The sequence below is a fragment of the Notamacropus eugenii genome, chromosome 6, assembly GCF_028372415.1.
Source record: "Notamacropus eugenii isolate mMacEug1 chromosome 6, mMacEug1.pri_v2, whole genome shotgun sequence".
Taxonomy (NCBI): Eukaryota; Metazoa; Chordata; class Mammalia; order Diprotodontia; family Macropodidae; genus Notamacropus; species Notamacropus eugenii.
In genome coordinates, this window is record NC_092877.1 from 176,116,949 (window position 1) to 176,140,484 (window position 23,536).

General features: G+C 33.1%; 1 protein-coding gene across 15 annotated transcripts in view; it reads left to right on the forward strand.

Moving 5' to 3' along the window:
• ROBO2 (roundabout guidance receptor 2) overlaps window positions 1-23,536 on the forward strand; it is an 820,467-nt gene that overhangs the window by 712,123 nt on the left and 84,808 nt on the right. For 5 of the 15 annotated variants that reach the window (XM_072621611.1, XM_072621612.1, XM_072621617.1 and 2 more), the window contains 4 exons: window positions 396-566; window positions 6,154-6,426; window positions 8,217-8,417; window positions 11,759-13,593. In XM_072621611.1, coding sequence (XP_072477712.1) covers window positions 396-566; window positions 6,154-6,426; window positions 8,217-8,417; window positions 11,759-11,868 — 755 coding nt within the window. In that variant the 3' untranslated portion in view covers window positions 11,869-13,593. The other 10 variants (XM_072621619.1, XM_072621622.1, XM_072621620.1 and 7 more) reach the window with 5 other exon arrangements.

Below are 23,536 nucleotides of genomic sequence, written 5' to 3' on the forward strand. Positions count from 1 at the left end.
GGAATATAAAGGCTCTCCATTTTTTCTAAGAATTCAGTGGTATAATTTGATTAACTTAACATCTAATTAATTTTGGAACTTTCTCCTTTAATGTCAGGAAGAAAAAATTGAATGTAGTGAACTATACTTTATGAATATAATTGACCTAGTTTGTTCAAAATCTTAAACATATTGAGCCCAAGTTTTGGACAATCAGTTTTTTTCTTCTCCTTTTTTGGGGGTGTAGCATATTATTTTTTGCTATGTTTGAGCAGGAGAGTACAAAGAAACCTAAACATTGTCCCTGAAAGACAATCTTGTTAGTTCATCTTTAATCTGAATAGATGTATAAAGGGAGTGTCCTCTTTGTTATAATAATGTTTTGCATTTTCCATTCCCTTTGTCTTTCCTTTCAGGCAAAGCATTCTCTTCTTCTCAAAGACCTCGACCAACCAGTCCTTTTTCTACTGACAGTAACACCAGTACAGCATTGAATCAGAGTCAGAGGCCTAGGCCCACTAAAAAACACAAGGGAGGCAAATTGGATCAACCCCCATTGCCTCATCGCAGGGAGGGAATGACAGATGGTAGGTTTTTTGGTTTTATTTCCTTTTACCTCATTGCTATCTCCTTTTTGGGACATGAGAACAAATAGTATAAGTGAATGTGATAAGTTGGTAGAAATCATACTCCATTAATTCAAGGCACTTTCTTAAGCACAAAGATAAAAGATGACTCAGACCTTGCCCTCAGAGAGTTTGTAGTTAACTACTGCAATAACTACTAAATAAAAAAATGTAAATACAAAAAAGGATCTTAGAACCTAAAATGTGCTAGGAGTAGAAGGATTCAGACAAAGTGCTATTTACGTAGAAAAATTCTGTTTCTGAATCTTATTTCAGTAAAATACCGTATGTAAATATGAGCCAGGAAGAACAGAAGTTATCTAACAAGACTGTTAGGACACTTGCCCCTCTTCACTCCCTGCTTACACTCATTTGGAATTCACCGTTGAAATAACAATTAAGCAAAGGAGTAAGAAGGTATACATTGCTAACTTACCCAATGGATTTAATTACCTTCTCAAGCCTTTTAGGAGAGGTTAAAGAGATTAATTGTGTGTCCCAAGAGTAGATAGATATTCTTTGTTCAGTCTCTCTAGTCCATCTTAAATTCCTGACAAGTGTTATTTTAGACTTTACCTGAGGTATGCTGTAAAGGAAAGTATTAATTGTAATTCAGTGACATTCAAGGAAACCCAAAATAAAGAATGCTATTTATTATCATTCTCAATCAAGTACAAAATTTTGTACTTCATTCATTTTACAAAATGATACCCAATATTCAAAAGAATAATGTTAAGAAAATTCATCAGTAAGAACTGTAGTATGCTGAAATATGCCAATCAGAACCCATTTCATAACATCCACTTGGAAAATATTTTTCCCTTTGGTGGAGTTTAGCTGCACGGTAATGAAACTTAATAGATAGATATTATTTTGCTTCATTGAGTTTTGAATGATAAAAAATGTGTCACAATAAATCTGGCATTATGGATTTAGCATTAATATTTTATGAGGTGAGAGGCAGCATGGCATAGCGGATAGGGAATATTTGACGTTAGAGTAAGGAAGGCCTCTGATTCATACTGGTTGTGGTACCCTGAGCAAATTACTTTACCTCTTAGTGTTGTAGGCAACTACAGGTGCCAATACGTATTGGTTTGAGATAGATTTTCATTGGGAATTCCACTTCACCAATAAAATCACAGGGCAAGTCACAAAATAATGTACACATATACAGAAATCAATAAACTCATTTGGTTGTATTCTCCAAGAGTATAAATCAACCTTAAATAGAATATTAGATGCTCCAGTTCTAGAAGTTGCAACACCTTATAAATGGGGAATTGGAAACCTAATTCTATTACCCCCTCATCCCCTAAATTGTAAGCTTTCTCCTACTACTCATATCCAGGTCATATAATTGATCTTATTCACACTTCCATGTCAATAGTGGAGTACTTCCTACATTGACTTCATCAGAAGAAAATACAGTGAAATGGTGAGATGAAATCAACATCAAATGGAATAATGATTTAATTGAAATATAGCATCCTTTTACCCGCTAACTCAAATGAATTTAATCAATAACTTTATACTTTTATCTTTGCTCCATTCACTCATTCTTCATCCCATTCATTATGGTGTGGTTTTTAATTTGTTATATCAAAGTATGTGATGGAATTCTTTTTTGGCAGATATTAAGTGCCTAAATAATGTAACTTAATTGTTAAGTTAGAATATCTGCAATCCTGATCTCATCAGGCTTAAGCAGCTGCCATTATTGTCCATCTAACAGTTAAGCATTTTTACTGGGGAGTGGGTATTTGGGTGGTGGGAGGGAAAACCTCCCAATAGAAAGCTAGTACTATGAAATACAATTTTATTTGTCAGATTTCTAGGTCTTCCTTCAGTTCTCAGCAACTCAGATGCTCAGGAAAGATTACATCTGTATTTGTAATAGATCACTGAAGACAGCACTGAATAACAAGAAAAAAAGTCACTAAATTCATGTAGTACAGCATGAATTGAATCATGTAGTATAGCAGACATCTCAATTTGGAAATAGCATTTTATTCTGAAAGAAATGTTCCAGATGCAACTTTCCTCCCCCAGACACTGACCCTGTTATCTTGAATAATTAGTAACTCCTAATTTAACTAGAGGACTTACATGATAAGTGGGAATAACATTGCAGCTTAGGGAGCTCCCCAAACAGATCCTCAGGAGGTATAATTATCATCACTTCAATTAAAGGATAATATCACATCCAAATAAACATGACCTAATACTTCCTCTATAAATTAAAAGAACTATAAATTTTCTTTAAAAAGTCATTTGAAAGAAACTCCTTACAGAACCTTAAGGAAAATATGTTTTGCTGAATAAATTTGAAATTTTTTAAATAACCATATGAGTTCCAAAAAGAAGAAATTAGTATAAAAAATGCACATACACACATATAGAGAAAAGGGAAAAATAAGTACATTGCATAAAATGTACACTGTACAAAATATTAGAAACTTTTGGAAGTGGTCTGTCTCCACAACTTTAATAAAAAGCTCTGTAGATTAATCTAGAGAAGATATAACAAAATGAGCAAAAGGGGAAATGGAGGAAAAACTCTGAGATAAACTTTAAAAGTTTTCAAAATAAAAAGTAAAATTTTGACCTGAGTGAATTTTTAATGCTAGCAGAATCAGTTTAAAAAAAGGAGCCTATCACATATTTTGATATGGACAAATTGAAAAACCACACAATAATTAATGGAATGAACACCAAGGAAGGAAAGTAGGATTTCATCATGAATGAATGTGTAGTTAATAAAGAATCTACACATTTCAAGAATCATTAAGAGGGGGAAAAAATAAGAAAGAATGTTAGAACTAAGTACTGCTGTTTTCATCTCCATGTTTTATTAGAATTATAAATATGCTATCTGGAAAAAGTAGCAAACGTTTTTTTTTTTATTTTTAAATTTCTATTATGTGCCAGATACATAGAGATACATACCTAGAGATATGAAGAAAAAAATGGCCCCTTCTCTCCGAATTTGCATTCTTTTGAGGGAAATAATTTGTATATAGAAAAGTAAACACAAAATATATTGAAAGTAATACAGGAAAGGTAATTTTGGAAGGGGATTGAGAGAGAGATGAGTATCTGGGTAGATAAGGAAAGATCTCATATAGGCAATGACACTTGAACCTAGCCTAGAAGCAAGCTAGGAATTTCAAAAGGTGGCAGAAAGGAGGGAGTAAATTTCAGAAATGAGACACAGGAGATGTAATGTATTGTGTGAAAAACAGCAAGTAAGTTTGTCTAGGCATTAGAGTTCATGAAAAAGAGCAATGCATAATAAATCCAGAAAAGTAGACTGGTTTCAGATTGTCAAGGGTTTTAAACGTCAGACAGAGGAACCTATATTTGATCCTAAAGACAACAGGGAGATTGAGCTTATAGAGCAAGAGAATGGTATCATCAGAATGGTGCTTTACAAGTATAGTATATTGTCGGCAGCTCTGTGAAGAATAGATTGGAGAGGAGGATAATTGGAGGCTGAGAAACCAATTAAGAAGCTTTTACAATAATCAAGATGAAAGATGCTAAGGAACTGAACTAGGGGTGGGGGGAGGAGGACCATATGATAGAGAGAAGTGGGAAGATATCAGAGTTGTCACAGAGATAGAATCAGCAAGATTTTGCAGATGGTTAGTGTGGAGAGTAATGGTGAATGATAGTGAAGAGTCAAAAATTAATCAGAGATTATGAACTTGGGTGAATAGAAAATTGGTGTTATCCTTGATAGAAAAAGAGAGATTAAGAAGATGAGTGATTTTGGGATAGAAAAATCTGTTTTAGATATGTCGGATTTGAGATGCTTGTGGAAGCTTCCAGTTGAAACTTTCCAATAAGTAACTGGTAATGCAGAAGTAGAACTTAGGAGAGAAAGAAATTCTATAGATTTGAGATTGATTTGTATAGAGATGACAGTTTAACCTATGGAAACTGATTATATTACAGACAGAGAATTTAGAAGGAGTCTTTGGTTGATGAGCAAGAAGAAGAGACTTCAGAAGAAGCTGGCAAATATGAGGAGATAGAGAAAATTTGTGTCATGCAAATCCAGAGAGGAGAGAGTATCCAGGAAAAGCAGGGGGTCTATGGTGTCAAATGGGTCATTAAGAAGGATGAAAACTGAGAAAGGACCATTGGATTTATCTATTCAGAGATCATTGGAAACTTTCAAATTAACAGCTTATTTGATTGATGAGGATAGAAGCTGGGTTGCAAGTTAAGAAGAGAATAAGGAAAGAGGAAATGGAGACAACTGGGATATGCAGCTTTTTCAAGGAGAAAAGATATAGTCTGATAGTGTAGGAGGACAAGAGGACATAGTTGAGGTTTCCTGAGCAAGGAAGAAGCCAGCAGATATTGAAGAGTTTGAAGAAGAGAGATGAGTTGTGGTTAGGAGACTAGAGTTGGCACCGTTACAGGAACAGACTGCCACTAGAGACATGAGGTATAGGATCGTGAGGAAAGGGGTTAATTTTAGTTAGGAGAAGTACCATATCTACCTCCCAGTAAAGAAGAAGATGGAAAATTATTTCAAGATAATTTGAAATGTAGAATAGGAGAGAAGAGGGAGCATGACCCATGGCCTCCTATTTTCTTGGTAGAATATGAAGTGAGTTACTTCACTTGAGAAGGAGGGGATAGGAGATGATGTTGGAGGCCAGAAGGGAGAAGAGAAAGTTTGGAAGAAGTACAATGGGGAAAGTGATAGAGAATCAAATTAGAGTAGGGCAGTAGAGGCAAGATTAGATAATGTATCCCAGGTAGCATTCAGTAATATTTTGCACAAAATGTATGGTCTTATTATAACCCTATGAAACATCCAATATGTACTCAGAGAATAAGTTACTACTTATAAATATAACTACATTGAAAAAATATAATGTATTAGTTGTAGCTCATTAGCTAATTCATGAAACAGATAGCCAGAATTGCTTGTCAGGCAGAATGTTAATTGCTTCTAATGAATGTTAGCTTAACCCCTGGACTGTTGTTAAATGTGCCACCTACATGGGTGCAGACAGTCAACTGCCACATATGGCTTGAGCATACAGTTCTTAATATCCCAAGGGCATCATTTCCTGTGGAGATCATCAGAGGAGTTTTAGTTCTTTCTTGGGCCTCTGATAAAGAGATGCTGGAAACCCACATCTTTTGCAATTTTGTTAATGCTCTTGTATGTCATGGCATGTCTGCTTTGGAAGATAATCTGAGGTGTGGGCAAGTAGTAGAAGATAAATCTGATTTGTGAGCAAACTGAATCTGTATTTTTGGTAGGTACAGAATTTGCAACAGAATTTGCTAAGAAACACTTCTTATTTTTTCCATTTCAAAGAATCTATTGCCAGAATACTGGTAGAAAACAATAAATAATCTTAACATTATGCATTTATTACTCTAATGATTGATTTTATTTTCCACTAATTAATTTTGTACCAGTTCTACCTGTATGGAGTCATTGTTTATCTTCAGCTTGAAGCAAAATTATTATTCCATTACACTTTAGTTCACTCTAAACCCTATTCAACATTTTTAGATCTTCCACCACCACCAGATCCCCCACCAGTTCAGGGTTTAAGGCACCAAATAGGCCCTGGCCAACATGGTGGTAACATGGAAAATTTCACAGAGAGAAAAGGAAGCTCTCTGGAGAGGCAACATGCATCCCCCATAGATGAAACAAAGAATTCATTGGATCTACAAGCTAGAACCTCACTAGACTGGCAGCGGGAAACCCAGGAATGGATAAGCTCCACAGAACATCAAGAAGATTTAAGGAGAGTCCCACACAAACAAGCATTTGGATCAGGTGTGTGGTGAGATAGTCCAAAACAAAGTTTAGACATTTAATTTTTTTTTTTATCAGGTGTTTTAATATGAAAATTATATTAGGACATGTACAAGACAATTGATGGGTTGGAATACTTTTACAAAGCAGATCAGGAAAATTATCTTGCTGTTTTTCTCATCTCTCCAAAAGGGAAATTAAGCATAGGCTACCTGCATCCACTATCTGCCATTGTACACCCTACTCAACCTACTTATTTCATAAAATTTTGCCTGTAATATTTAGCTCAGAAAATAAATCAAAGTGTACGGAAAGATTTACAATTACTGTAACCACTTTCACTGAATTGATAATAATAATAATTTTAATAATTGATTGGTTCAGACAAACAAGGTTCAGAATCATCATTACTTGGGACTTGCCCTATAACAGGAATAATGGATCTAAGCCTAGAAGAGACCTTAGAGATCAGCTCTTCCTATTTTCTCATTTTATAGATGAGAAAATTGAGGGCCCAAGTGATTGTCAGTTGTTCAAGGTCACATAGAAAATAGCAGAGCCAGCATTTGAGCCCAGGTTCTCTGACTCCTAATTTAGTGTTCTTTTTAATGTTATCTAAATTAATGAGTGAATTTGAAATCTTTACTAGAATGCAAAGTTTGGTTTGATTGTTGAGTTATTTTTCATGTCTGACTCTGACCTCATCTAGGGTTTTCTTGGCAAAGATTCTGAAGTGGTTTGATATTTCCTTCTCCAACTCATTTTACAGATGAGGAAATTGAGGCAACCAGGGTTAAGTGACTTGCCATGGGTTATATAGTCAGACTCTGAGGTCCAATTTGAACTAAAAAAGTTGACTACTCCTGACTCCTGGCCTAGCCTACCATCCAATTTGCACCACCTTTTGTTTAATAGGTAGCATTTATATTCTAATTTAAGGTTTGGAAAGAGCTTTATAAATAAGATTTCATTTTATCCTGACAACTCTGGGAGGGAGGTGCTATTTTTATCATTATTTTATTCATAAGGAAACTTCTCCAGCGTCACACAGCTAGTAAGTATTTGAAGTAGGACTTAAACTCAGATCTTCCTGTCTCTAGTGTAGTACACTATCCACTGGACCACCTCTTTAGTCCTTAAGTTATCTGGAAAAGTGACCAAGTTACCTTTATCTTTGTGGGTACAATTTAACTTCTTCAGCATCTTACAAAAATAATATATCATAAATATGGATGCACTTTCTGGAACAACTCTTCTGAAATCAGAAATCATGAAGTTCAGGTAATCTTTTTAAAAATATATATTCCTCTTATGCAAATGGAACCCACCTTTTCTAGAGCAGAATCCAGGTTCAATTTTGGAATCTTTTTTTTAAAATAAAATTCCAAGTTAAAGAATGTTTAAAATATAAGTGTAGTGACAACAAAAGGGTAATACTAGAATCTATAGAATAATTCTCATAATTTAAATTAAAAAAAAAGACTCCATTCTTAATGGAAAATCTAATCAATTTTATTTAACTCTCAGAGTTATTTTAAGATCTACTTTTGATAAGCAAATTATAATTCATTATGTACAATTTTCTTTTATAATAAATCCAAATTCCATAAGTAATATAAAACATTTTTACACCACTAGGACCTCTGTTTACGGGTAGAAATTTCTGAAATATTGGGGATCTATTTGTTAATTTTACTAGATATTGAGCCATCAAGCAAATCATTCTAAACTTTAATTTTAGAGTGTTAATAAATACCTCTTCCACCCTCTGGCAACTGTGTTTTTAGCCTTTTCTTTTACTTCTTTTTCAGAGGAGGCACTGGTACCCTATAGTAAGCCAAGCTTTCCATCACCAGGTGGACACAGTTCATCAGGAACAGCTTCTTCTAAAGGATCAACTGGACCTAGAAAAGGCGAGATCTTGCGAGGAAGTCACCAGCGCAATGCCAGCGACCTTCTTGACATAGGCTATATGGGATCCAATAGTCAAGGACAGTTTACAGGTGAATTATGTAAGTAGTTTCTAATTACAGCTTTGAAGTGGTTATAGTTGACAAATAATAAAGAGGTAACAATTTATATGAATGGTATTAGAGAATGGAAGAAACTCATCTTGATTGTCAGAGAAAATTCAGATTATTATTTTTGAATTGAGTCCTGGTAGTAATCGAGATCATTGCTGTTTAGAGCACTAAATGAAATGTACATTTTTACCACTTTTATTAATTCCAAAAAAAGCCAGTTTTGATTTAGAAAATCTTATTCTTTATAAGCATGAGAGACAGTATGGTGTCTGTTCAAACTGAGCTCAAGTTCAGCTTCAGACACTTCCTGGTCTTATGACTGTAGGCAAGTCACGGTGAATAGAGACTCAAATTATAAAACAGCTACCAATTTGCATTTAAAGAGAGAGTTTTCCTCACCAGGAGTTTCCAGGATTGATGAAATTAAAGGTCCACCACCTCCTGGAACAAACCAAAAGAATCCTTTGAAGTCTGCAAAAATTATAATTTACTTTTTAATTTTTTTCCCATTTTACAACTGAATTATAAAGAATTGGATTTCTTTAAAGGAGTTTTAGAAATGACCAGCTCTTCATTTTTTGTTGTTCAATCATTTTTTTCAGTCATATCCAAATCTTTGTGACCCTGTTTGTGGTTCTCTTGGCAGATACTGGAGTGGTTTGCCATTTCCTCCTTTAGCTCATTTTATAGATGAAGAAACTGAGGTAAACAGGGTTAAGTGACTTGCCTAGGGCCAACATAGCTAGTGTCTAAGGCCAACTTTGAACTAGCTAATACTAATTGTCATAAGTCCTGTAAATTAAAACCTGGAGGTTTTAGTACTGGGAAAAAAAATGCTTAGTATCATGTGTATTAGAATACATATCTGGCAGAGATAAACATACAAAATAAACAAATCTAAGCATTTCTCCTAAAGATTAGAAGGACAAAATTCAAGAAATACAAACCCAAACCTTCTTTAAAACAATCTTTTTGGCATCATAATGTCCATTCACCATTTATAGTGTTTCACAAAACAAAAGACACAATTCCATAATCAAGATTAAAGAAAGTCTAGGTAACAGTTTACATTTATCAAAAGAAAAATAGTCACCACTTTCCCCAGAGAAGTATTTTCCTAAAACCATTTGATCCCTCTTTAGCCACTTTCTCTATCTGACTAAAGGTCAAGTTAAGAGATACTTCTATTAATTGAATTAATCAAAGACCTAATTCCATCTCAGCTAGGTGGCACAATGGATAGAGTTCAAATCCTACCTCAGATGCATACTAGCTGTGTGACCCTGAGCAAGTCACTGTAACCCTTTGTTTCACTTTCCTCATTTGTAAAATGAGCTGAAGAAAGAAATGGCAATCCATGCTATTATCTCTGCCAAGAGAACCTCAAATGGGGTCACAAAGAATCAGACACAACTGAAGCAACACAGCAACAAATGAGACACTTCTATTGATTGAATTACTCAAAGATCTAATTCCATCTTATTATCCACATTTCAGGGAGGATCTTTTCCTGGGCTGATTTGACTTTTCCCTTTAGAAATTAATTATTTGTTAAGAATAATATCAAAAGATTTCAGTGTAGGACATTGTTTCATAATTCCCAGTTAAAGAAATACTACTAAATATTCTCATTCATATTAATTAAAACAAGAATTTTAAAGTATTATTCATATAGATTACATAATTAGCAATACATACATATAAACCAAATATATGTAAACACACACATATGACTATGTATGTGTTTATATATCTGTATCTATATATATAAACACACACATATGACTATATATGTGTTTATATATCTGTATCTATATCTAAAGAGGGAAGAAGTTGAGCAGGAAGAAGAGTGTTGGTTTCATGTGCTTCTGTAGAACTTATTAAATATTTAATTATCCTCGAAACAGTTGATTTGCAGTTTTTATCATTTTCAGACTCAGACTTTATGATAGATAAAGCTAATCTAATTCCATAAACATTGGGCACCTTGTCATTGGGACCAAGACATTGAAGAAAGTCTTAGTAGAAAGGGTAGAAACCTAGGGCATATTTATATAAGCAATATTTTGACTCAATTCTTCTCTTATTTAATTAAACTCAGTTCTCTGAGAATTTACTTGTTTGCTTCAGAGAGAAAAAAAAGTGTCAAATTTGGAGTCAGAAGACCTGGGTTTAAATCCGACTTCATATACTAGCTGGATATGTATCATGGAAATATCATTTAAACTGTCATGACCTTAATTTTTTCATTTGTAAAAGGGAAATAAAAGAATTATTTGCACAGTTACTGTGCATTAAAGTGTTTTTAGTACTTACAGTGCTATATAAATGTTAAATATTACAGTTTCAAATTTATTTTAGATTAATTTTCATATTTACTTTGATGCCTAAAGAAATGCATAAAAAATATTAAATGTTTACTTTGTTCTGAGCATAATGTTAACCACTGGTGATACAGATAATAGGAATTTGTCTCCCCATCCCCAGCTTTCGAACACTCTATTCAACTTCGTTTAAAATATAAAAACCCTATCTGACATAATGTCTCAAAATTACTGAATTTATAGCATTTACAGTATTTATACCTCAGGTTGTAGTATTTGGTAAAGAGGGAAAAACACCATATTGATAGAGCAGATTACTATTTTACAAAGAGACTGTTGTGATGGCCAAATCTGTTTTTGCCTTTTTTCTGTTATAGGTTAAATGTCATTGGTTGTTGGCAAAACAAGTGGGGTTTAGAAAGAAGAAGTGGTTACTTTAAAGAAACCAAGGAAATTTTCAGTCTTTGATAAAGATAAACATTTTCTCTCTCCTCAAGGAGCTCACAATCTAAAGGAGGAAGTCACATGCAAATAGAACTATACAGACAAGTATATACAAAATAAATTGGAGATAATCTTATATAGGAAGCATTAAGGAGGATCAGGAAAGGCTTCTTGCAAAGTATGGTTTCAGTAGTGAGCTGAAGGAAACCAGGAGCAATAGATAAAGGACAGAGTTTCAGGCATGGAGGATAGCCCTTGAAGATGCATTGAGTTAGGAGGTAAGAGTTTCTTGTTCTGGGAACTACAAGGAGGCCAATGTCATTGAGTCTCAGATTACTTAGGGGATGTGAGATAGGGATACCACAAAGGTAGGAAGAAATCAAGGTTATGAAGGACTTTAAAAATAAGATTATGTATTTGTTTCTGGAAGTCTTAGTGAGCCACTAGAGTTTATTGAAAGCATACAAAAATATAAGGATAGTCTTGGTGGGGGGTTTTTTGTTTGTTTTATTTTGTTGGGTATTTTTTATGTATTGTGTTTTTTTCCTTGCCAATTTGCAGCCATTATACAATGTATGCTGCCTGATAAACTATTTCTAGAAAGCCACCTCAAAGATGGCAAGAAGACAAAGCAGAATTCAGCCAAATTCTTGCCTGATTTGTTCTCATAGGCAACAGTCTGCAGTGAAATTCATCACAACTTAAGAGAGGGTTCATTTCCCAGCTTCTATGAGATCTTAAAAATGTTTAAAAATGTTTCTTCTTCCTTCAACATAAAGTTAGTCCTACATTTGGTGTCCATAGGATACATAACTCTAAGCATCTGTTTTCTTAATAAAGTGCAAATGTTTATTTTTCAAACTTGTGATTTTATTAGTGATGGAATTTCCCTGTGAAAATTCTCTCCACCAATGCATATTAGCAATACATCTCCAGTTCATATTCTCAGAATGTTGCCTGGGACACTGAGAAGTTAAGTGGTGTATCCTTGACTGTACATATAATATGTATCAGTGACAATAATTGAACCCAGTTCTTCCTGACTTGAAGACCAGTCCTCTGTCTGCTATACCAAACTTTGTTCAGGTGAATGAAGCCTTACATTTAACGCTTCAATTCAAGTTAACAAACCTTTAGTGAATACTTCCTATGTTGAAGGTACTGTGCTAATTGCAGGGAATGTGCAGATATAAAACACCTCACTCTCTTCCCTCAAAGATCCTCAAAGTCTAAGGAGAAATATCATTATTTTTGATATTCAAAAGAACCCAGGCAAATATTGTTATACCTGTTTTACAGATGAGTAAACAGATGCTCTGAGACAAGTCAATGTGACATGTGCAGTTTCACATGTGTATATATATATATACAGAGAGAGAGAGAGAGAGAGAGAGAGAGAGAGAGAGAGAGAGAGAGAATAGGTTTTTCTTGTTTTGAAACTACAGAACCTTTTAAATCAGAACAGAAAACACAGGAAGAGGTGATTAATGTAAGGAAAAAGTATCATGGTTCATGCAGATCATGGGAAAGAAAGAGAATAAAAGTTTATTAAATACTATGTGCAGGACATTGTACTAATACAAATATTACAAATTTTACAATACAAAATACAAATTTTGATCCTATGGGGCCTGGCACAGCCTTAAAGGCATTCTACATACTAGAAAACTGTTAAATGGCCAATATGATTTCAAAATGAGGACAGGATTCACATGTGGGATCCAGTTTTATGTGAATCTCTTGTCCTAACCTGATTCATGCCATTTCCCCACCATCTCACATTTTTAGTGAGTCTAGCTGTATCAATCTGACTTCTTGAAACATTGAAAAATGTATTGTCTAACTTTTTTAAAAAGTCTGTACTGTCAGATTCTATGGAGCAACCCATATTTTCTGTATGTTCCACTGAGGAACATTGTTTGGAGAACATGGTGATGTTTAAGAAAGAAGTCAAGGAATGCTTTTAGTAATCTGTTGTCATCCATAAATGTCTCTAAACCTGATTTGAGACTACTCTTATTGAAATGATTATAAATGATTACTAAATGATTATAATGTTTCTTCATCTTAATGATCAACATGCTTTCAACTGATTTTCTTCTTTCTTTCTAAGAATGGTACTGGAAATAGGGGCATAATAAGTGTATTTTAAGAAATTGCCTTCATGAAACCAACATTAACTGTAAAATGTGTCTAGCTTATGTTATTGAAGTGACCGCTTAAGTGATATGCTTAGCATAATTCTTGCAATTGTATGTTTTTATGAATTTTTTATCTCTGTCTCTGTCTCTCTCTGTCTCTGTCTCTCTCTGTCTCTGTCTCTCTCTGTCTCTCTGTCTCTGTCTCTGTCTCTCTCTCTCTCTCTCTCTCTCTCTCTCTCTCTCTCTCTCTCTCTCTCTCTCATATTAGAGTAGTTGAGAAGAGGAATGCAAAGCTGCTCTGAAGGACCATCAGGTCTGAACTCATGGAAGTGATGACACTAAACAGTGCAATGAACAATTTCTTTATTTATGTACTATTAAAGAACTGTAAATGCAATGTAAAGACACACAGCCACACATATCCCACAGATATTTTACTTGTATTCTCTTAAAGACACCATCCACCTTAACTATTTCTCGTCAGGAGTATATAGAAAAGAAAGAAAAAAAATCACCCTCCAGGATGAAAAGGATTTTCCTCTGTACATAATTTCTTTTTTTGCATTGCTATGCAAGTTCACTCTCTTTTTAGCTATGTTCATATTACTGTCTGTTCCTATTAGTCTGTTGTACTATATGTGAATTAATAGGCTGTGGTGCCATATATTAACTTTTAATTGTGTAACTTTTATGTTTAAAGTTTGCACTGCAATTTTATTTGGTGATAAGCACAAATCTCTACTCCTCATGACATGAAGAAAAAAGACTGAATGTGAAGGGAGTTTATTGTACTGTAAGCTATGTTGAGTAATGCAGGATGTAACTGATTATGTTTTATGGTTTTCCATTGGGGTTTAGGAATATGTAGAAGATGAAAAGGAAAATTGATGTTGACAAAGGCTTATTTGAACATCAGGGACTAATTCAATTTTTTAAAAAAAGCAAGATGGCTGCTTTTATTGTTTTAAAAAGTGTATGGGTTCAAAAGAAAGGTGTTCAAAAAGAAAGGAATATGTAAAAATATGCAAATATCTATGATATACTAAAATTGATGAAAAAATAAGGTTATCTGGAGTATACGTCTTTAACTTGCCCAAATATGATTGAACAATATATGGTTTAATATAATCAAAATAAATTAAGGTGTTTCACTAAAGCTGTATTTATATTACAGTTTTTAAAGCATTTTATGAATTGCCATAATTAATCTCTCCAACCCATTAAGTCAAAATATGACATGAAATTCCCCAAGGATACAAATAATATAAACTCTAGAATATCTAACAAGTAGATATAATTTACCACTAGATCATACTCAGGCTTCTTCCAAATATGAAATATGTTATAATATCTTGTTTCATCTTTATAGTACATGCACAGTACACTAGAGGATAGAGCTGCATCACTGAGATTCATAACTTTTTTACAATGCAATTTACATAAAAATATGTTTCATTTAATTAAGAAGTAAAATTTATTCCACCAAACTTGAAGTTAAATTACAAGTGCTTGAAAAGCAGTGCTAAGAGTATGTTCATTTCATGGTAAATGTGTTGAAATAAAGCTAAAGATTTTCAAAAATTGGCTTTGACCAAAAAATATAGTTGATCCACTTTCATGAATAAATTGAAAAAAAGAGATTAACAAGAAAAGTGTGCATGTTTATATGCTTTTTGAATAAAACCAAGCCTTGCAAGTGGACATTAATAACATCATTCTGCTTCATCATTTGTTTTCATGACTCAAAATAATATTTTTCTGCAACTCAATATGAAGAAAATTATTAAAATTTTGAAATATCTACTAGTTGTCATACGTATATTAAAAAACATTCAAAGCAAAACTCTCTTGAAATACCTAGTTTTAAAGTTTGACCACATGGCACATTCACATTTTTAGAGTATGCTTATGTCTAGCCTTTCTCATTACTCTCCAGGAGGATTTATTGTTCCTTGCAATAAACAGTGTGGCACCAGATCTGCAACAAGAGAGCCTTTTAAGTCTACATTTAAATATATTATTGGCTTGAATTCCCCACTTCTGATTCTCCTTGTATTAGTAGAGTAGTTGGCATTGTCAAATTTATTTCTTCCATTTACTTTTCCTAAACCCATACCAATAGAGGCAAACATTAGGAGCCAAGCTGTGTTTTGGGGGTCGAAGAAATATCTGTTCTTCACTCCATACCAGTGATTCCACAATGGATAATAGAGTTCAGGCTCACTTTTGGCCATGCCTACATCACCCGACTCAGATTGTTTTCTAACATCAGTGTCTGCAACTTTAATGACCTTTGTTTTCCTTCAGATATAAAAGAGTATCTGATGAAAGCATGAGCACTATGTTGGAAATGATGATAAGAACATCCAAAAACCTTAAGGCAGAGGGATTTCAGACCATGACATTTGCAATGCCAAATGTGAGTGTCTTCAATCACTCAATTCGAAATTTTTCAGCCCCAGAGTTTGCTTCATATCTCTGAGTAGTGTGTTATTTTAGTCAAATGCATGTAACCTTTTGACAGTAGCTGCTAATACACTCTTAACTGCTCAGCTGAAATAAATTTAAGGATTTGGGCAGGAAAGAAGTGGCTATTATGACTGGATGTATAAGTTTATACAGTATACTTAGCTGAATACCTTATCAGAATGGTCTATGTTCCTTCTTATCCCCACATCTAGGTTAATTGGTCTTAAATTCCTTACAAAATGAAGAGTGCATTTTACCAAGATAAGGCCTACATACTGACATACGATAATAATATAGCTATCTAATGCAATTCAGCAATAATATCAAAAACCATTATTCATCTTGCTAACTATAAGAAGTCAAATAGGATGTAAGCCAAGACATCAAATCAAATGTATAAACATTCGTTACTAACTGCAAAGTCTACTTTTGTTTGTTGACTGTATTAATATAGTTTTAATTTCATTTTATCCAGTTGTCTATTCAATAAGTCACAGAGCAAGTCCATGTAAATCTATAAATTGAAGGCCTCCACAGGTTTATGTGGATGTAGGGAGTATCATCCCACTTTGCAGTCAAGGATAATGCTACCTCATGGCCACTTCTGCATAAGCACAAGACTATTTAGTTTGAAGAATTCCTTTTATTTTTTATTAAATGCCTGTGACTGTCAGAGCAAATGCTCATCTCTGGCTCTGTATTTATGTTATAGATACAGTACTTCTAAATCTTTTGTATTCCATTTTAAAGTAAAGAGAGAATAGCATTGTGTGCCAACGCAATAAACTATGTGAAATCATTGGTTATGAGTCCAACTCAAGAAGAGAATGAAAGTAAAAAGCATAGAAAGGTAATTGAGTTCAACACTGGTGTGATAAATGTTAAATAACAGATCAGGAAAAATAAAAACATTAGACTTTTCATTCACTTTCATATTATATGGTTAAGATCCACCCATAGAGATGTTATAATAATCTTCTGGTATGGGGGAAGTTGGATCAGTTGACCTCTACAGTCCCTCCCAACTGTATGATGCTATGAAATTTATTAATATATGTCTTCATATTTTATTATTGAGAAATTTAATTAGTCTCCAATGGGTGTTGAGTTAAAGTTTATGTTTAGCTTTGGTGGAACACCTTACTCACAATTTCTGTCAAAAATTTATGCTAATTTCCCTTGACAACATGATCATAACCATCCCAGTTAATTTCAGATGTGATGTATCTGCTCCAATGGGAAGTGATTGTGTGTGTCGGTATTGAAGTTGTACAGGACCATGGTATTCACTAACTTGTTCATCTGCCTCTGTATTTTGCTTCTGAAATTACGACAAGAATTTGGTATATATAGAAACATGTTATAACAACATTACATGAAGTGTACTATTTTATTTTCTAATACTTGTACTTAAAACAAACCATAGTACAGTTCCAATATGGTTTGATTTAATATTTCTTTTTTTTGGAAATTTCATTTTGATCCAAGCCATTGATTGTGAATTTATCATGTTTTAAAATGGGGGATGTTGTGGCAGCACTTAGACTTTTTTATATTTGTTTTTCTAGATTTATTTTTGTCTGTAGTTTGTTCAAGTCACCAAAAAGATTCCAACTATTACTGTGTTACATTGGTATTGTTAGTACAGCAAAGTTAAATTGGCATAAGAAGTTGGTTACTAGTACTGTCAAAAAATTGTGTATTGTATATTTACTGGGGAAAAATAAAACATTCACATTTCAAATCTGTCAAAAGCAATCTGTGAAATAATCTTAACTATTCACAATCATAAACACAGTGTGAGTACTTTCACTTTGAGACTACTACTATATTGCCACTTGTAAACAAAAGGCCATAAGCTCTGTCAAATATTTAGATTCATTATTAGTTTTGTTAGTGGTAGAAATTAGATGAGAAGTATTTGTGAAGAAAGAACAACTATCGTATACAACTGAGAACAAATTATCTATGAAATTATGTAATATGATAATAACAACTCTCATTGACTGTAACAAGAGGAAGAAGATGAGAAGGAGGAGGAGGAGGAGGAGGAGTTTGGTTTAGATATATTTAAACTCAATAGGAAAATAGCCAGAAAGGACATTAGAGAAGGGGATTTGAGTGAAATATAGTTTCGGGAAGTGAATTGACATAAGTAAGGAATTATAAATGGGGGGAGGGAGAGAAGAAAATATAAGAACTAGTGATCAAAGTCTGACCAGGGAGAAGAGAGAAAAGTAAAACAAGCAGATTACTCTGTTTATAGCTCGCTAATGTCTAACATGATCTTCCTGCTATTAACTTCAGTTTTTTAAAGAAGGGAACAAGAGCAGGGCAATGAGAGGAAAAAGTACAAGAGGATAAGATGGAGATCAACACACAATTAGTAATCCTAATCATGAAGACAAATGTCCTGAACTCACCCATGAAACTGAAGAGGATAGCAGAATGCATTAGCAATTAGAATCTAGTAATGGTATTTATAAGAAGTACACTTGAAATATAAAGTTTCAGAGATAAAATGGGAGCTATAATGGAACTGATTAAGCCTCCAGTGAATTTAAAATAAAGCAGAGGTAACAATCATGATGTAAAGGAAATAGGAAGACAGAGTTATCAGCTAAATATAATGCAAAACCATGATCATTGTGTACCTCTCTATATACTCTTTAAGACTCTGATGAATCAATAAAAATATAAGCAATATAAACAAGAAAGAAACAATGTGTCTGTAGAGAATTTCAGAATAAAATAATTGATAGATCTATGGAGATTACTAAATAGGAATTGAAAAGATCGCACATATTTCTAAGTTGTACAAGATAGCATTATAACACTTGGTCATGTACTATGGCACAAAAACCTAACAAATAAATATTGAAAAGTTGAAATATTAAGGACATACTTTCCAGACCATGAAGAATTAAAAAAGTATAACCAATAAAAAGAATTTCAAGGAAATATTCAAACTTAATTAGAAATAAAAAAATGAAAAATTAATAGATAAGACAAATTCTAGAAACAATAGATAATTCCATCAAAGAATATTGCAATAATACACAAAATGACCAGACTTCGGTGGTACATTAAAGAGTCCTTTCAGGGAAAATGTATATGTCTAAGCACTTTAATCAGTAAAAGTGAAAAAGAAGATATTAGCAAAGTAAAATTGCATCTAAAACAACTGGAAAAATAATTACACACACACATACACACACACACACACACACACACACACACACACACACACACATGATTTTTAAAGTGAAATACCAAAAATGAAATTCTGAAATTTAAGAAAAAGATAAAATTGAAAGCAAAAAAATATACTGAACTAAATAAAACTAGGAGTTAGTTTTTTGGGAAAAAAAATAATAAAAAAAATAGATAAACTGTTAGTGAGTCTGACTAAGAAAGAAAAAGAAGGAACTCATTTTCAGTAACAAAAATTAAAAAAGAAAAATTTATAACAAATGAATAAAGGAAATTAAAAACTAGTTTGACTGATGACATGACAATAAAACAAGAAATTTTGAGTATTTATAGAAATATAAAACAACCAAATTAAGAGAAACAGAAATAGCTTAGATAACTCAATTTTAGAAAAAGAAAATATGACAAAAATTAATTCCCAAAGAAAAAAAAAACAGATTCAACTGCAAACAAATTTTATGAAACATTGAAAGAAAAATTAATTTTAAAATTGCTTACAAAAATAAGAAAAAAATATTCCATCTAATTCCTTCCATGAATCAAATATGTTCTTGATACATAGATGAGGAAGAGAAGGGATACTAGGCAGAGAAGAAAATGGCAAAATAATATCTCCAATGAGTTTCAACTCAAAATTTTAAAAACAAAATATTATTAGAAAAGATAAAGCAAAATATCAAGACATGATACACTATGTTCAGACTATACCAGAAATGCAGGATTGAATAAGCATCAGGAAAACTATAAACAATATACACTTACATAAAAAAATTATTAAAAATACCAATATCAATAGATGCCAAAAAAATCTTTTGAAAAATTATTACACATATTTCTCTTAAATGGTCTTTTCATTAATATGATTAAGTATTTATTGTAAGCAAAGAGCCAGCAGTATATTTTAAGGGGATTAATTAGGAAGCTTTGCAATAAGATAAAAAGTATAACAAGGGAATCCATTATCACCACTATTATTTGATAGCATTTTTAAGATATGAGCTATTGAAATAAGAAAAGAGTAACTGAGAAAATAAGAAGAAGAAACAAAATTATTGCTTTTTGCAAACAATATGATGGTCTTTTTGAAACCCTTGAGATTTGAGTAAAATTAATTGGAACGAAAAGAGTAGCAAAATATAAATCGACACATATCACCAGCTCTTCTGTATACTACCATCAGAGGTTGTTACCCATACTCAAAATGACTTCACTATGTTGAGTCCAGTGTGTCCCACTGTGGCTAATCAGATGAATATATGCTCAGAAGGCCCCACCACAAATCAGGCACAAATAGTCCACGTGAAATTTGGAATAGAGATATCTTTAGATTTGTTCACTTTGTGTTTCTTTTGAGCTACTATAATTCTGCTTTGCCTATAGAGCATAGCACCTTCCTTGCTGCAGGCACACCATGCTAGGTAGCCCTGTACCAGTGTCTCCTATGACTGACTTCCAAAGTTCTTCAGAGGTACCTTGAAAGTGTCCTTGTATCACTTCTTCTGACCTCCATGTCAGCACTTACCTTATGTGAATTCTCCATAAAATGTTGCTTTAGGCAAATGTAAGTTTGGCATTGGAACATGACCAGCCCAGCCAAGTTGTACTCTGTATTAGAGTATGAGTGCTTGGCAGTTCAGCTTGAGAGAGTACCTTAGTGTTTAGAACCTTTTCTTGCCAAGTGTCTTCAGAGTCTTCCTAAGACAATTCAAATGGAAGTTATTCAGTTTCTTAGCATGGTGATGTTATACTGCCCAGGTATCACAGGAATACAACAATAAGGTCATCACAGCAGCTCTATAGACCTTCAGTTTGGTAGGTAGCCTAGCTTATCTTCTCTCCCACACTTTCCTTGGGAGCCTCCCCAACACTGAACCAGCTCTGGCAATGTATGCATCAACCTCAGTATCTATGGATATATCCATGGAAAAACATTGTCGAGGTAAGTGAACTTCTACATAGCATTCAAAATTTCTCTCTGCTGTAATGATTATTCCACATATGGTTGGTGTGGTATTAGCCAGTAATGACATTATCCACAAAATCCAGAAGGAACATAGAAAAAAAATCCATTTACACAATACTACACAATGCATATAGCATTTGAGATTCTACCTACCCAGAAACAGACCAGCTGTATGAATATAATTATAAAACTATTTTTTAGGGGGAAAAAGAATTTAATAATTGAAAAAAAGCTAACTTTCACAGTTGAACCTCACCAGAATAATAATGACCATGTCACCTATATTGATTTGTCTTTTAAGTACCATACCTATCAGACTAGTGAAAGATTACTTTATAAAATCAGGGGAAAATACAAATAGAATTCATTTAGAGGGACAAAAGTTTAAGTATCTCAAAGGAAATACAGTAAGGAATAAAAATGGACAGACTTGTACTACAAAGGATCAAGTAAAATGATTTGGTACTACTTAATAGACAAGTCAAGCAGTAGAACAAATGCAACATAGAGAAGCAAGCATGCATCATTTCATAGTATTGAGAAAATCAAAGATTCTGATTACTTAGATGAGGATTCTAAGTGTAATAATGCACATATTCATCCAGACAATCTGGAAGACAATTTGAAACTATAGAAGTTGTACAATACAACAATTACAGCGTTGTGTAGTAAAACAAATGTGAAATTCTTAAGAACTCTAATCAATGGGATGACCTACCAGAGCACCAGAAAGTCAATGATAAAATATCTACTGCCTAACAAAGAGGTAGGAGACTGAATATAAACTGAAGCATATATTTTTTGGACTTAGACAATATGTGAATTTGTTTTGTTTGACCATGCTTGCTTATTAAGAGATGTTTTGTTTGCTTTTAATTTGGGGCAGGGGTAGTTGAGAGACAGGAAGAATAGAAACGATACCAGAAAAAAAAAGAAAACCTTCTTCAGCATGTCGCACTGTTTTTCTAAAAGAACAGAAACAGAAGGAAATCAAGTTAGAGACAATGACAAGCAATAATGCTTTGAAATTATGTGATTTATTATATAATTATTAAAAGAAATGCATTGTGTATATAATAGAGATGTGGAGTTTCATGAATTGTCCACTTTTTCTATTCTTTATGGGAATCTTCATAATTGTTGATATTTGCCAAGTTATGAATGTCAAAAATAAATTTATATTATTTTTTAAAAGAGAAAGGAAATTTTATTCATGTTAAAGGCTGACTTAAATTACATTTCCTCCCAGTGATTATGGATTAAAATTGCCTTTTTAAATTTTTCGGTTCTTTTGCGCTCTTTTTAAAATATTTTATTTATTTTGTTAAATAACTTCCAGTTTCAACGATCATTTAAAAAAGTGCTTGAGTTTCAAATTCTCTCCTTCCCTATTCATGAATGATTTTACTCAGTTTTGCTGAGCTGGTTATTCTTGGTTGTAATCCCAAATCATTTGCATTCTAGAACAACTTATTCTAAGACTTTCACTCCTTTGATGTGGTAGCTGTTAAATCTTATGTGATCCTGTTTGTGGCTCCATAGTATTTGAATGGTTTCTTTCTTATTGCTTGAAGTATTTTCTCTTTGACCTGGGAGTTCTGAAATTTGGCTATAATATTCCTAGGAACTTTTATTTGAGATCTCTTCCAGGAAGTGACTGGTGAATTTTTTCAAGATCTATTTTACCCTCTGGTTCTAGGATTTCAAGGAAGTTTTCCTTGATAATTTCTTAAAATGTGACGTTTAGGTTCTTTCTTTGATCATGGCTTTCAGATAGAACAATCATTCTTAAACTATCTCTCAGTCTATTATTGAGGTCATTTGTTTTTCTGATAAATTAAATAAATTTCATATTTTCCTTCCATTTTTCCCATTCTTTTGTTCTTAATTTTATTGTTTCTTGGAATGTCATGGAGTTACTAGCTTCCACTTGCCCAATTCTAATTTTGAAGGAATTGTTTTTTTCAGTCAACTTTTGTACCTTTTCTTCCATTTAGCAAATTCTGCTTTATAAGAAGTTATTTTCATCAGTGAATTTTTGTGCCTCCTTTTTCTATTTGGCCAATTCTGTTTTTAAGGTATTTTCTTCAGTATTCTTTTGCTTCTTTTCCCAAGCCATTAATTGTTTTTTCATAATTTTCTTCTTTGTTTTCATTTCTTTATCTAATTTTTCCTGTACTACTCTTACTAAATTTTGAAACTAATTTTAAAAATCTCTTCCAGAAATTCTTGTTGGGTTTGTGTGCAATTCAAATTATCCTTTGAGGCATTCCTTGTAGCTGTTTTAATCTCATGGCCCTCTTCTGAGTTTGTGTCTTGCTCTTCCTGGTCATCACAGTGGCCTTTTATGGTCAGGTTTTTGTTGTTGTTGTTGTTGTTGTTGTTTGATCATCTTTCCTATTTCTTGATTTGGAATTTTATGTTAATACCTGATCGTGATTTGGAGATGAAAGGTCTGTCTCAAACTTCAGGGTTTTTTACACTACTGTTTTCAGAGCTGGTACTGGGGATTTGGAAGCTTTCTGTGATTCCAAAGGAATTTGATCTAGGGAG